Genomic DNA, 12,863 nt, shown 5'->3' with positions numbered 1-12,863 from the left:
AGCCGGCAGAGTTTCAGGGTGATGTTGGTAAATGGGTTTGGCTTTGCAAAGTAGAGTTTTAACTTGCACTTACAGATGTAGCGACCAACTGTAGTTACTGACATTGGTTTTATGAAGTGTTCCTGAGACCATGTGGTGATATCCTTTACACACAGATGTCGGTTTTTGATGCAGTACCGCCTGAGGGATCAAAGGTCCGTAATATCATCGCTTACGTACAGTGATTTGTCCGGATTCTCTGAAACTTTTGATGATTTTACGGACTGTAGATGGTAAGATCCCTAAATTCCTTGCAATAGCACGTTGAGAAATGTTGTTCTAAAACTGTTCGACAATTTGCTTACGAAGTAGTGACCCTCGCCCCATCTTAGTTTGTGAATTACTTAGCATTTCATGGAAGCTGCTTTTATACCCAATCATGGCACCCAACTGTTCTCAATTAGCCTGCACACCTGTGGGATGTTCTATACAAGTGTTTGATGAGCATTCCTCAACTTAATCAGTATTTATTGCTACCTTTCCCAACTTCTTTGTCACGTGTTGCTGGCATCAAATTCTAAAGTAAATGATTATTTGCAAAAAAAAATGTTTATCAGTTTGAACATCAAATATGTTGTCTTTGTAGTGCATTCAACTGAATATGTGTTGAAAATGATTTGCAAATCATTGTATTCTGTTTATATTTACATCCAACACAATTTCCCAACTCATATGGAAACAGGGTTTGTAATCATTGCAGCCTTAGTATCAACACAGATTAATCACGCCGTATATTTTGATCACGCACACTTCTTTACTTTACCGCTTACCTGAAAGGCGGATTGAGTTGTAATTCAATCAATGATCAGGTTAATTTATACATCAAAGTGCAAAGACCAGTGAGGAGACCAACTTGCGCTTCCTATCACACCCTAAAAATAATTTTAGATAATACAGTTGGCAAGTTATGCTCAAATAAATTATGTAAATATTTATAAAATCTTTGTGTATGACATTATGACATTAAAATTGCACTTGTGTCATGGCCGCCATAGTACTGCACTCTTTTGTAGTTGTTTGTTCCTGGCATTGAATATAGAGAGCACAGTCTCCATCCATCCATTTTCTACCGCTTGTTTTTCTTGGGATTGCGGGGGGTGCTGAAGCCTATCTCAGCTGCATTCGGGCGGAAGGCGGGGTACACCCAGGACAAGTCGCTACCTCATTGCAGGGCCAACACACTAGAGCCAAATTAGTGTTGCCAGTCTACCAAGTCCAATTCCTAGTCTGTTGAACATAATTCGCCAATAAAGCTGGTTCTGAAAATATTGGGGTATTTTTTTGGTTAGTTTAAATTATGCAAGCAAGTAATTTACTGTGTTTAAATCAAAAAGTGTGCTTAATTAAAAAAAAAAACATTTAAAAGCACTAAAATTGATTTTACAGCAGATTTTGGGAAGACTACATTTTTTGCTCTTGGGGACAAAAAAGTGAGGATATTTTAAATACTTTTTATGTGTTAATTCTCCATTTATTATTTCAGAGCATTTTTATATGTGATGGGTTTAGTTTAGTGAAATAGACCTCTAGTGTAGGAAGTGTGTGGTTTGTTGTATGCACATGCCCAAAACATGCAACTAGTTTGTTTGGAGAAAATAGACTGAGAAAAAATGCAGAACAGACTTAAAATGACATAGGTAAGTGATATTTCTGACTTAAATAGTATAATAAACCAAGCTTATTTCCCTTACTTAACTAGCTTACCATCTGCACAGTGTGGCTGAAGAGCAGCCTCTCAGCTGTGATGGAGGTGATTTGGTCCATTAGACGCTGCTTCCTGGAGAAGAATCGCTCCAGACGGGTGCTGAGGGAGCGGCATGATGCTACGCTGGACTTGTACAAGTCGTTCAGCCTCTTAACGACTTTGTGAACAAAAGTGGGGGCCGGGGTAAGGTAAATTGATTTGGGGTGCTGCTAATTTGGACTGCTAATCACATTGGGGGGCTCATACCTTGTTTGACTGTGGCTGAGGGATAGAGTTTGCCCTGTTTCACTCTCTCCATGGCTGTGTGTATGGCAGTGGACAAGAGCTCTGCTGTCTTAAGGTACAAAACCAGCTGTTCTGCATGACTGACAAGACAAGAACACAGAGGCAAATTAAAACTGCATTAAATTTAAATGCTAGTACAGACCATTGCAACCACTTTTCTTCCATAGGAAACATTACAGATGAAAATATTCTGTTCCAAATTGACACTTCTTAACAATTATACAAATGAACAAAAACGTGGCAATGAAAGTGGAGCGGGAAGGTTCAAAGTGTCATGACTTTGTCATATTGTACTGAGCAGCCAGGACAGATAATGAATGAGTGCCTCATTTGCATAAGATTTAACTTTGTGCTGCTTTTCTTTATTTCCGCATTAGTATGAACAGTATGTTGCCTTCATCATTAAGACTAGACCACTTATGGTGTACATTCTGGTCTTCTATTTTTATGACTGTCAAATTATTGCTGACATCATGTAGCACAGAGAAAATGGTGGGTAAAGGCAATCAAAATTGGGAAAGCTAAATGAAAAAGGTTAGTTAGTTGGTTGGTTGGTTGGTTGGTTGGTTAGTTAACCATACGTTTTAGTTCCTGGAAAGTTATTGCCAGAATCAGATGAATATTGTCTAAATCAGACTCTGAAAGACTAATCCATGCCTTTGACTCCCAGCAGGTTAGACTGCTATAATGGCCTTCTCTTTGGGCTCTCTAAATAAGCTGTAAAGCAGCTGACATCCAAAACGCTGTTGCTTGAGTCCTGACTCGGACCAGGAAATATGACCATATTAGTCTAAAGTTAAAGTACCAATGATTGTCACACACACTAGGTGTGGCGAAAATATTTTCTGCATTTGACCCATCACCCTTGATCTTTGAGGGGAACAGTGAGCAGCAGCAACGGCCATGCCTGGGAATCATTTTTGGTGATTAACCCCCAATGCCAACCCTTGATGCTGAGTGCCAAGCAGGGAGGTAATGGCTCCCATTTTTATAGTCTTTGGTATGACTCAGCAGGGGTTTGAACTCACGACCCACCGATCTCAGGGCGGACACTCTAACCATTAGACCACTGAGTAGTGCTTTACTGTAGTCACTGGACTGGCTTCCTGTTGCCCAGAGAATATCAATTAAAACAGCTCTGCTTGTTTACAAGTCTTTTCATGGTAACGTGCCAACGAAAATATCAGACATGTCAAAGCTATATGAACCATCTCGAGCTCTGAGAACCTCAGGGAGTGGTCAATGGCAGGTACCAGGACCAAACATAGTGAGAATGCATTTCAGTTCAGGTAAAATCTGTAATAGTCTTCCATAAGGTGTGAGACAGTCCTCAACGTTGGCAATGTTTAAATCCAGGCTAAAAACACTTTGTTTTTAATTGTTTGTGTAACAATTGAAAATATTTTATTTACACTATTTGATTTTAATTTGAATTATGATTTCTTTATATGATTATTAAATTTTTATATATACTTCCTTGTAATTTCCTATACAGCACTTTGAATTGCCTTGTGTGCAAATTGTGCTCCATAAATAAACTTGCCTTGCATACATTTTTAATTCAAGTACAATCCCTCGGTGGGAGAAGGTTTGTCCCCCAAAGTTATTATTAAAAAAGGTATCACGCCATTAGATCAACAGCCTCAAACAAAAGAAGTGTGAGCATGAATGACGTGCCCTCACCTCCACTCTCGGCTCAGGGAGCTTATCTGATCTGCCACCAGGCTCTGCTGCTGCGGGAAGGCAGGGTGGGAAGCGTCACCCGGCACCCCCATCAACGCGACGCTGCGGGCCCCGGCCACCTCCATCAGACAGTAAGCAAAATCCAATGTGAAGCGCAGGCTCTGTACAGTGTCGGTGTGCTCTTGCTGCACTCCCCCCAGAGACAGGAAACACACATAGGAGATGAGAGTATTTCAAACAGAGGATACCAGGGTGCCATGTAAGTGCTGTGTCAACAGTTTGTCTACTATCTGGTCATGTGTGAGGGACTGCCTACCACATGTTTGACATTCACGGGCTCCCACATCCATTCATTTTTCTGGGACTTCATTACGCTGTGAAAGACAGCCTTTAGCTTACCTCCATCAAGGTTTCCTCTGGCAGCTCTGGAGCCTCAAAGGTAACACGACCACCCATGTTTGCCGTGATGGGATCAAAAAAATTGTAACGAGGGCTCGAAGAGGCGTCAAAGCCGTCCCCGTATGTGGCTGTCTGGTGGTAGCGGCTGGTGAAGGAGCTGACAGGGCTGACTGAAGCAAAGGAGCCTGCAGTGAAAAGAAATAGAAATGGATGAAATTTTATTCTTTAATATATTTAACTGTAATGAAAATCCAACCAATTTGCTCACTAAAATGGCAATTTCAAAGAAATATTTAAACCAGAATATCCACATTGCACAGGATAAAAGCTATGTGAGTGTGGATCTAAGAATCTAGAAATCATCACTTGCATTGTGTTGAGGCGCTACCTGAGTATTTCCTCTGTCTGGAAGCTTGGGGCGGGGTGCTGCCACTGGGAGGGGAGCCAATGGTGAAAACCACCTGTGCTGGGCTGCATGAGCTAGGTCCATGACATCCTCCACCACCCGAGGGCACTAGAGAAAAAAATCGAGAATTGTTTATTTAAGTAATGGAGTTTTTTTAGGCGTAATCTCAAAAGACTGAGTGACACTCCTACCTGTGATGTCTATAGCTTTTTCACATGCCATGTTCTCTGTGCTTCCTCGGTCACAAACAGGTCCACCTGGTCCAAAGGCCGCAATCAGCAACATGTCGGAGAGCAGGCCAGCACTTTGAGACCTGTAACACAACAAACATGTAAGCAATGTACAGTGAAAGTTCTCAAAGCACTTCTCTTTGTCATGTTACAGCCTTATTCCAAAATAGAATAAATCCAGTTTTGTCGTCAAAAATATACATAATAATAATAATAATAATGACAATGTGAAAAAAGTAGTTTTTTTTCGATTTTTGCAAATGTATCAAAAATAAAAAACTAAGATATTACATGTATATAAGTATTCACAGCTCGAAAGTGAGCTCAGGTGCATTCCGTTCTAACTGATCATCATTGAGAAGTTCCTACCTGTGGTAAGTTCAGTTGACTTAACATGACTTGAAAAGGCATACACCTTTCTATAGATATAAGGCCCCACAGTTGACAGTGCATTGCAGACCACAAACTAAGAATGAAGTCGAAGGAATTGTCAGTAGACCTTCGAGACAGGATTGTCTCGAGGCACAAATCTGGGGAAGGGTACAATAAAAATGGCACAGTGGCCTCCATTATCCGTAAATGGAAGAAGTTAGGAACCACCAGGACTCTTCCTCAAGCTGGCTATCCATTTGAACTGAGTAAACGGGGGAAGAGGTGCCCTTTTCAGGGAGGTGACCAAAAACCTGAGAGTTCATCGATCAGAGCAACAGCATTCTATTATTGAGGGAAGAGAATCTTTCCAGAAGGTAAACAATCTCTGCAGCAATCCACCAATCAGGCTTGTATGGCAGAGTGGCCAGACAGAAGCCGATTCTTCTTAAAACATTTGCCAAAATGCACCTGGAAGACTCTCAGACCATGAGAAACAACATTCTCTCGTCTGATGAGACAAAGATTGAAGTCTTTGGCATGAATGCCAGGCATCATGTTTGGAGGAAACCAGGCACCACACATCACCAGACCAATACCATCCTTACAGAGGCGGCAGCATGCTGTGGGGATGTTTTTCAGTGGCAGGAACTGGGACACTAGTCAGGATAGAGGAAAAGACGATTGCAGCAATGTACCGAGACATCCTGGATGAAAACCTGCTCCAGAGTGCTCTTGAACGCAGACTGGGGCAGCAGTTTATCTTTCAGCATGACAACGACCCTAAGCACACAGCCAATATTTCAAAAGAATGGGTTCTGGACAACTCTGTAAATTTCCTTGGGTGGCCCAGCCACAACCCAGACTTGAATCTGATTGAATATCTCTGGATTGATCTAAAAATGGCTGTGCGCCGTCGCTTCCCAGCCAACCTGATGGAACTGCCCTAAGAAAGGTGCGCCAAGCTTGTGACATCGTATTTAAAAAAGACTTGACGCTGTAATTGCTTTGCTGCAAAAGGTGCATTAACAAAGTATTGAGCAAAGACTGTGAATACTTACATTTAATTTCTTAAGTTTATTTTTAATACATTTGTAAAAACCTCTGAAAAAAAATACTTTCTTATGGTGTAGTGCAGGGGTCACCAACGCGGTGCCCGCGGGCACCAGGTAGCCCGTAAGGACCAGATGAGTAGCCCGCTGGCCTGTTCTAAAAATAGCTCAAATAGCAGCACTTACCAGTGAGCTGCCTCTAATTTTTTAATTCTATTTATTTACTAGCAAGCTGGTCTCGCTTTGCTCGACATTCTTAATTCTAAGAGAGACAAAACTCAAATAGAATTTGAAAATCCAAGAAAATATTTTAAAGACTTGATCTTTACTTGTTTGAATAAATTCATTTATTTTTTTTTACTTTGCTTCTTATAACTTTCAGAAAGACAATTATAGAGAAAAAAATACAACCTTAAAAATTCCATCCATCCATCCATCCATCTTCTTCCGCTTATCCGAGGTCGGGTCGCGGGGGCAGCAGCCTAAGCAGGGAAGCCCAGACTTCCCTCTCCCCAGCCACTTCGTCTAGCTCTTCCCGGGGGATCCCGAGGCGTTCCCAGGCCAGCCGGGAGACATAGTCTTCCCAACGTCCTGGGTCTTCCCCGTGGCCTCCTACCGGTTGGACGTGCCCTAAACACCTCCCTCGGGAGGCGTTCGGGTGGCATCCTGACCAGATGCCCGAACCACCTCATCTGGCTCCTCTCGATGTGGAGGAGCAGCGGCTTTACTTTGAGTTCCTCCCGGATGACAGAGCTTCTCACCCTATCTCTAAGGGAGAGCCCCGCCACACGGCGGAGGAAACTCATTGCGGCCGCTTTTACCCGTGACCTTAAAAATTATTTTAGGATTTTTAAACACATATACCCTTTTAGATTTTAAATTCTTTCCTCTTCTTTCCTGATAATTTAAAATTTAAAGCCCACCAGGCTGCACCAAACTTTTGGTGCCTTGTTGACACAGAAAAGTACAGTGGTGTATGCGCAGCAGCTATGAAGGTTGCAAGCCTGTTTGGTTCAACTTATCTTTGTGAATCAGCCTTTTCTGACATGAACTTCATCAAGAACAAACACAGAACACGCCTCACTGATGCACATCTGCGAGACTCAGAGTTGCAGTGTCAAGTTACACACCAGAGTGCAACACACTAGTTAACAGCATGCATACCAGGCTCCTCACTAACTGACAAAGAAACAGATAACAGATTTGGAGTCCAGTTCAAAGTGTGACATGATTTATTTAAAAAATTGTATGCACATGCCCAAAACATAATAGTGAAAATAATTTTTTTATCAACGACTGCACAACGAAGTATGAACTGTCTACCCCGAGCAAGAGCAAAAATTTGAAAGTAGATAGGATTTGTGTATTAAGATATTTAGTTTGTTGTGTATTGAAATTGTCTTTTGTATTCGTGATCGTGTTGTTTTTTGTTTGAGACTAACAATCAAACCTCGGTCAATGAATTTAGTGCAAAATCTGACCAATAAAGGGCGACGCTAATAGTAATAAGTTAGATACAATGTTTGGTGTGTAAATGTGTAAATTCTGTATGAACATTTGTAGTTAAGTGTGTGAATATATTGACACCAAATGTTCTATTTTATTTATGTAAAATACACAATGGACGTTATACTTTTGTTATGGTTATTTTATATTTATATTATCAGTCATACAAACCTAAATGAAGGAACAAGTATAAATAAATAAATCTAAGGAAGGAAAATAATTAATAAGAAGAAACATCAATCCTCAACAAAACCTAGAGCTTTTTCTTTACAGTGTTAACTAGCTGCACATGCTGGAAATGAGTGGCAAGGGCAAACAATTAATTTATTTACATTGCAGTGTGAAAGCCACTGTTTACTTTGCAATTAAGTAAAGTGTCTCAAAGAAATATAACTTGAACAGGCACTTTCTGACAAAACATCCACATTTCGACGTCAGGCCCGAGTCCTTGAAACTGCCCTAGTAATTACGTACTTGAATAGCTCCGTTGTAGAATTTTGAGGACAAAAATTAATGTGCACCACAGGGCTAGTGACAGTGTGTGTGTGTGTGTGTGTATGTCTGTGTGTGTCTTGGCAGAGGAGCTGCATAGAAGGAGGGATAGTTCAGCTTGTTGTTGTGGTTGTTTTGGTGTTTTTTATTTAATAGAAAGTTGATCCATTACATCCTTGTTATGTTTTTTAAATACACAGTACATTATAGCACAAAGTGAACAGACTTAATAAAATACAGACATTTGTCAAGGTACGTACCTATTATTCATATTTACATTGCCTGTTATGGAGAAAGTTGTTTTAATATACAAACTTTTCTATTTGCGAAACCTTTTTTAAGAATCAAGTACAGAGATTGTGGTTCCACTGTGTTGTGCTATTCAAATAATAGTATGACTTTTTATTTACCCCTCAAAAAATGTGTTGTCTTAAAAGGCATTCAACTTTAGTCCAACAATGGTTTAGATTTGGCAAACAGTGTAAGAATGAAAAATGAAAGCTATTACTGCACTGTTTACGACTCAATAATGAAACAACAGAGCTAATAATTGAGGGCAGCAAGTGCCATTTCAGCACTCACCTTCCAAATCCCCTGGTGTCATCATTCATCCTGTGGATGTAGTGTGAAGGCTGTGGGACCTGCGCAGGCGCTGGCTGTCCTGCGTCTCTGGGCTCGACTGGTGCAGTCCTGCTGCTTGGAGATCCCATGACCAAACACTGCTGTGTCAGGAAATTCACGAGGTTTGGAGAACTGGGGGGTCTGGGGAATTCAAATGGAGGCATGGTCTGGAAATAGAGGCAAGAGAGAAGTATTTAAACAGCCGTTGAACGCTGCGTGCACCTTAAACGAACACACAAATGACTTACCCTGGAGGGGGAGCCCAGGATAGTGGGAAGGGGGCTTCGCTGCATTAGCTCACTGAGGCGCGGAGAAGAGTGTAAGGGGCGAACTGTCATCAGCCCTGCCGTGGGGACTACCACCGGGTCTGAGTGCTGCTTCCTGATCTTTTGCCTCCCGCCACCGGTGGTACACTCCAACAGACAGGGGGCACTATGGAGCCGTGTTCCTAGTCCTGTGGCGGCATGGGGGTGCTTTTGAGCAGAGGACCTGGATTCTGCATGCTGAGCAGCTGTAAGGGCGAGGGGGAAAAGGAAGGCCAGGAGAGTGTATGTAGTATCAGACAGTGTAAAATTGTGAAATCATTTGGAGCAGTGGTCCCCAACCACCGGGATTGGTACCAGGCCGCAGAAGATTTTTTTATTATTATTATTTTTTTTTTAAATTATTATTTTTTAATGAAATCAACATAAAAAAACACAAAATACAGTAACAATTAGTGCACCAACCCACAAAAAAATAAAAAATCTCCCCCTAAGACCCCCCCGCCGGGCCGCGGGACAAATTATTAAGCGTTGACCGGTGCGCAGCTACAAAAAGGTTGGGGACCACTGATTTGGAGGACATATAAACCCAGTCTAGGATGGCATGTAAATGGTAAATGGGTTGAACTTGTATAGCGTTTTTCTACCCCTTTTTAGGAGCCCAAAGCGCTTTGACAGTATTTCCACATTCGCCCATTTACACACACATTCACATACTGACGGTGGGAGCTGCCATGAAAAGGTGCTCACCAAGGCCCATCAGGAGCAAGGGTGAAGAGCTATTCAATTGTTGTATTTTTTTGTATTTAGTGTATTAGATTCTGCAACTAGTGTTTGGAACCCACAGCACGCAACATGTGAAGAGTATGGAAAAAAGCATTTCACTGGGGTGTAGTCTGCATATGACAAATAAAACTTGAACCTTGAACCCTCAGATTGCTGGCACAGCCACTCTACCAACGTCGCCACGCCGTCCCCATGTGCATACTGCGACTGGAAATTAGAGAGAAGTAGTGTTTATGTATGCGAGGGAGGATCGGAAATCATTGGACTTGAACGTGGAAAAAACTAATGACTAACTACATCCTACAAACCCTGTTTCCATATGAGTTGGGAAATTGTAAATATAAACGGAATGCAATGATTTGCAAATCATTTTCGACCCATATTCAGTTGAATATGCGACAAAGACAACATATTTGATGTTCAAACCGATAAAAAAAATTTGGGGGGCAAATAATCATTAACTTTAGAATTTGATGCCAGCAACATGTGACAAAGAAGTTGGGAAATGTGGCAATAAATTCTGATAAAGTTGAGGAATGCTCATCAAAACACTTATTTGGAACATCCCACAGGTGTGCAGGCTAATTAGGAACAGGTGGGTGCCATTATTAGGTATAAAAACAGCTTCCGAAAAAATGCTCAGTCTTTCACAGGAAAGGATGGGGTGAGGTACACCCCTTTGTCCACAACTGTGTGAGCAAATATTCAAACAGTTTAAGAACAACGTTTCTCAAAGTGCAATTGCAAGAAATTTAGGGTTTCAACATTTATGGTCCATAATATCATCAAAAGGTTCAGAGAATCTGGAGAAATCACTCCACGTAAGCGGCATGGCCGGATACCAACATTCAATGAGCGTGACCTTCGATACTTTAGACGGCACTGTATCAAAAACCGACATCAATCTCTAAAGGATATCACCACATGGGCTCAGGAATACTTCAGAAAACCACGGTCACTAAATACAGTTCGTCGCTACATCTTTAAGTGCAAATTAAAGCTCTACTATGCAAAGCAAAAACCATTTATCAACAACATCCAGAAACTCCGCCGGCTTCTCTGGGTCGAGATCATCTAAGATGGACTGATGCAAAGTGGAAAAGTGTTCTGTGGTCTGACGAGTCCACATTTAAAATTGTTTCTGGATTGTAGTCAGCTGTAGGCGTGTCTTAATGATATTAAACAATGGATGTCCGCTAACTTTTTGCTACTCAACGCCAAAAAAACAGAAATGCTGGTTATCGGTCCTGCTAAACACCGACCTCTAGTTAATAATACAACTTTAACATTTGACAACCAAATAATAAAACGAGGTGACTCGGTAAAGAATCTGGGTATTATCTTCGACCCAACTCTCTCCTTTGAGGCACACATTAAAAGCGTTACTAAAACTGCCTTCTTTCATCTCCATAATATCGCTAAAATTCGCTCCATTTTGTCCACTAACGACGCTGAGATCATTATCCATGCGTTTGTTATGTCTCGCCTCGATTACTGTAACGTATTGTTTTCGGGTCTCCCCATGTCTAGCATTAAAAGATTACAGTTGGTACAAAATGCGGCTGCTAGACTTTTGACAAGAACAAGAAAGTTTGATCATATTACGCCTATACTGGCTCACCTGCACTGGCTTCCTGTGCACTTAAGATGTGACTTTAAGGTTTTACTACTTACATATAAAATACTACACGGTCTAGCTCCAGCCTATCTTGCCGATTGTATTGTACCATATGTCCCCGCAAGAAATCTGCGTTCAAAGGACTCCGACTTATTAATGATTCCCAGAGCCCAAAAAAAGTCTGCAGGCTATAGAGCGTTTTCCGTTCTGGCTCCAGTACTCTGGAATGCCCTCCCGATAACAGTTTGCGATGCCATTTCAGTAGAAGCATTTAAGTCTCACCTTAAAACTCATTTGTATACTCTAGCCTTTAAATACACGCACTTTTTAGACCAGTTGATCTGCCGCTTCTTTTCTTTTTCTCCTCTGTCCCACTCTCCCTTGTGGAGGGGGTCCGGTCAGGGGGCCATGGATGAAGTACTGGCTGTTCAGAGTCAGGACCCAGGATGGAACGCATGTCCAGAGTCGGGATCCAGGATAAACCGCTCGCCTGTGTATCAGCTGGGACATCTCTGCGCTGCTGCTCCGCCTCCGCTTGGGATGGTTTCCTGTTGGCTCCACTACAGACGGGACTCTCGCTACTGTGTTGGATCCACTTTGGACTGGACTCTCACGGCTGTGTTGGATCCACTATGGATTGAACTTTCATAGTATCATGTTAGACCCACTTGACATCCATTGCTTTGGTCCCCTAGGGAGGGTTGCCCACATACGCAGTCCTCTCCAAGGTTTCTCATAGTCATCAGTGTCACCGACGTCCCACTGGGTGTGAGTTTTCCTTGCCCTTATGTCGTTGTGGTTTGTGCAGCCCTTTGAGACACTAGTGATTTAGGGATATATAAATAATCATTGATTGATTGACTGATGGTTTTTGGAAATATTCGTCATTGTGTCATCCGGACCAAAGGAGGAGGCGAACCATCCAGACTGTTATCAACGCAAAGTTCAAAAGCCAGCATCTGTGATGGTATGGGGGTGCATTAGTGTCCAAGGCATGGGTAACTTACACATCTGTGAAGGCACCAATAATGCTGAAAGGTACATGCAGCATGGCTTCATAAAAAAAAAGTGTGGGTACTTTATCCCGCCTGCAGTCCAGACCTGTCTCCCATTGAAAATGTATGGCGCATTATGAAGTGTAAAATACGACAGCGGAGACCCCGGACTGGCGAACGACTGAAGCTCTACATAAAACAATAATGGGAAAGAATTCCACTTTCAAAGCTTCAACAATTACTTTCTTCAGTTTCCAAACGTTTATTGAGTGTTGTTAAAAGTAAAGGTGATGTAACACAGTAGTGAACATGCCATTTCCCAACTACTTTGGCACGTGTTGCAGCCATGAAATTCTAAGTTAATTATTATTTGCAAAACAAAATAAAGTTTATGAGTTTGAACATCAAATATCT

The 12,863-nt window shown here is 41.8% G+C and overlaps 1 protein-coding gene across 1 annotated transcript in view; it reads right to left on the bottom strand.

Moving 5' to 3' along the window:
- ulk1b (unc-51 like autophagy activating kinase 1) overlaps positions 1 to 12,863 on the bottom strand; it is a 69,776-nt gene that overhangs the window by 11,057 nt on the left and 45,856 nt on the right. Inside the window, exons 18-25 of the mRNA XM_061876702.1 lie at positions 9,036 to 9,298; positions 8,749 to 8,954; positions 4,709 to 4,830; positions 4,500 to 4,625; positions 4,112 to 4,296; positions 3,713 to 3,897; positions 1,991 to 2,109; positions 1,744 to 1,901 (exon numbers count right to left, since the gene is read on the bottom strand). Of these exons, the coding sequence (XP_061732686.1) occupies positions 1,744 to 1,901; positions 1,991 to 2,109; positions 3,713 to 3,897; positions 4,112 to 4,296; positions 4,500 to 4,625; positions 4,709 to 4,830; positions 8,749 to 8,954; positions 9,036 to 9,298 (1,364 nt within the window). The remainder of the gene's footprint in view (positions 1 to 1,743; positions 1,902 to 1,990; positions 2,110 to 3,712; positions 3,898 to 4,111; positions 4,297 to 4,499; positions 4,626 to 4,708; positions 4,831 to 8,748; positions 8,955 to 9,035; positions 9,299 to 12,863) is intronic.

This window comes from Nerophis ophidion, linkage group LG17 (genome assembly GCF_033978795.1).
Source record: "Nerophis ophidion isolate RoL-2023_Sa linkage group LG17, RoL_Noph_v1.0, whole genome shotgun sequence".
In the NCBI taxonomy this organism is placed as follows: Eukaryota; Metazoa; Chordata; class Actinopteri; order Syngnathiformes; family Syngnathidae; genus Nerophis; species Nerophis ophidion.
This window is presented reverse-complemented; position numbering and strand designations above follow the sequence as displayed.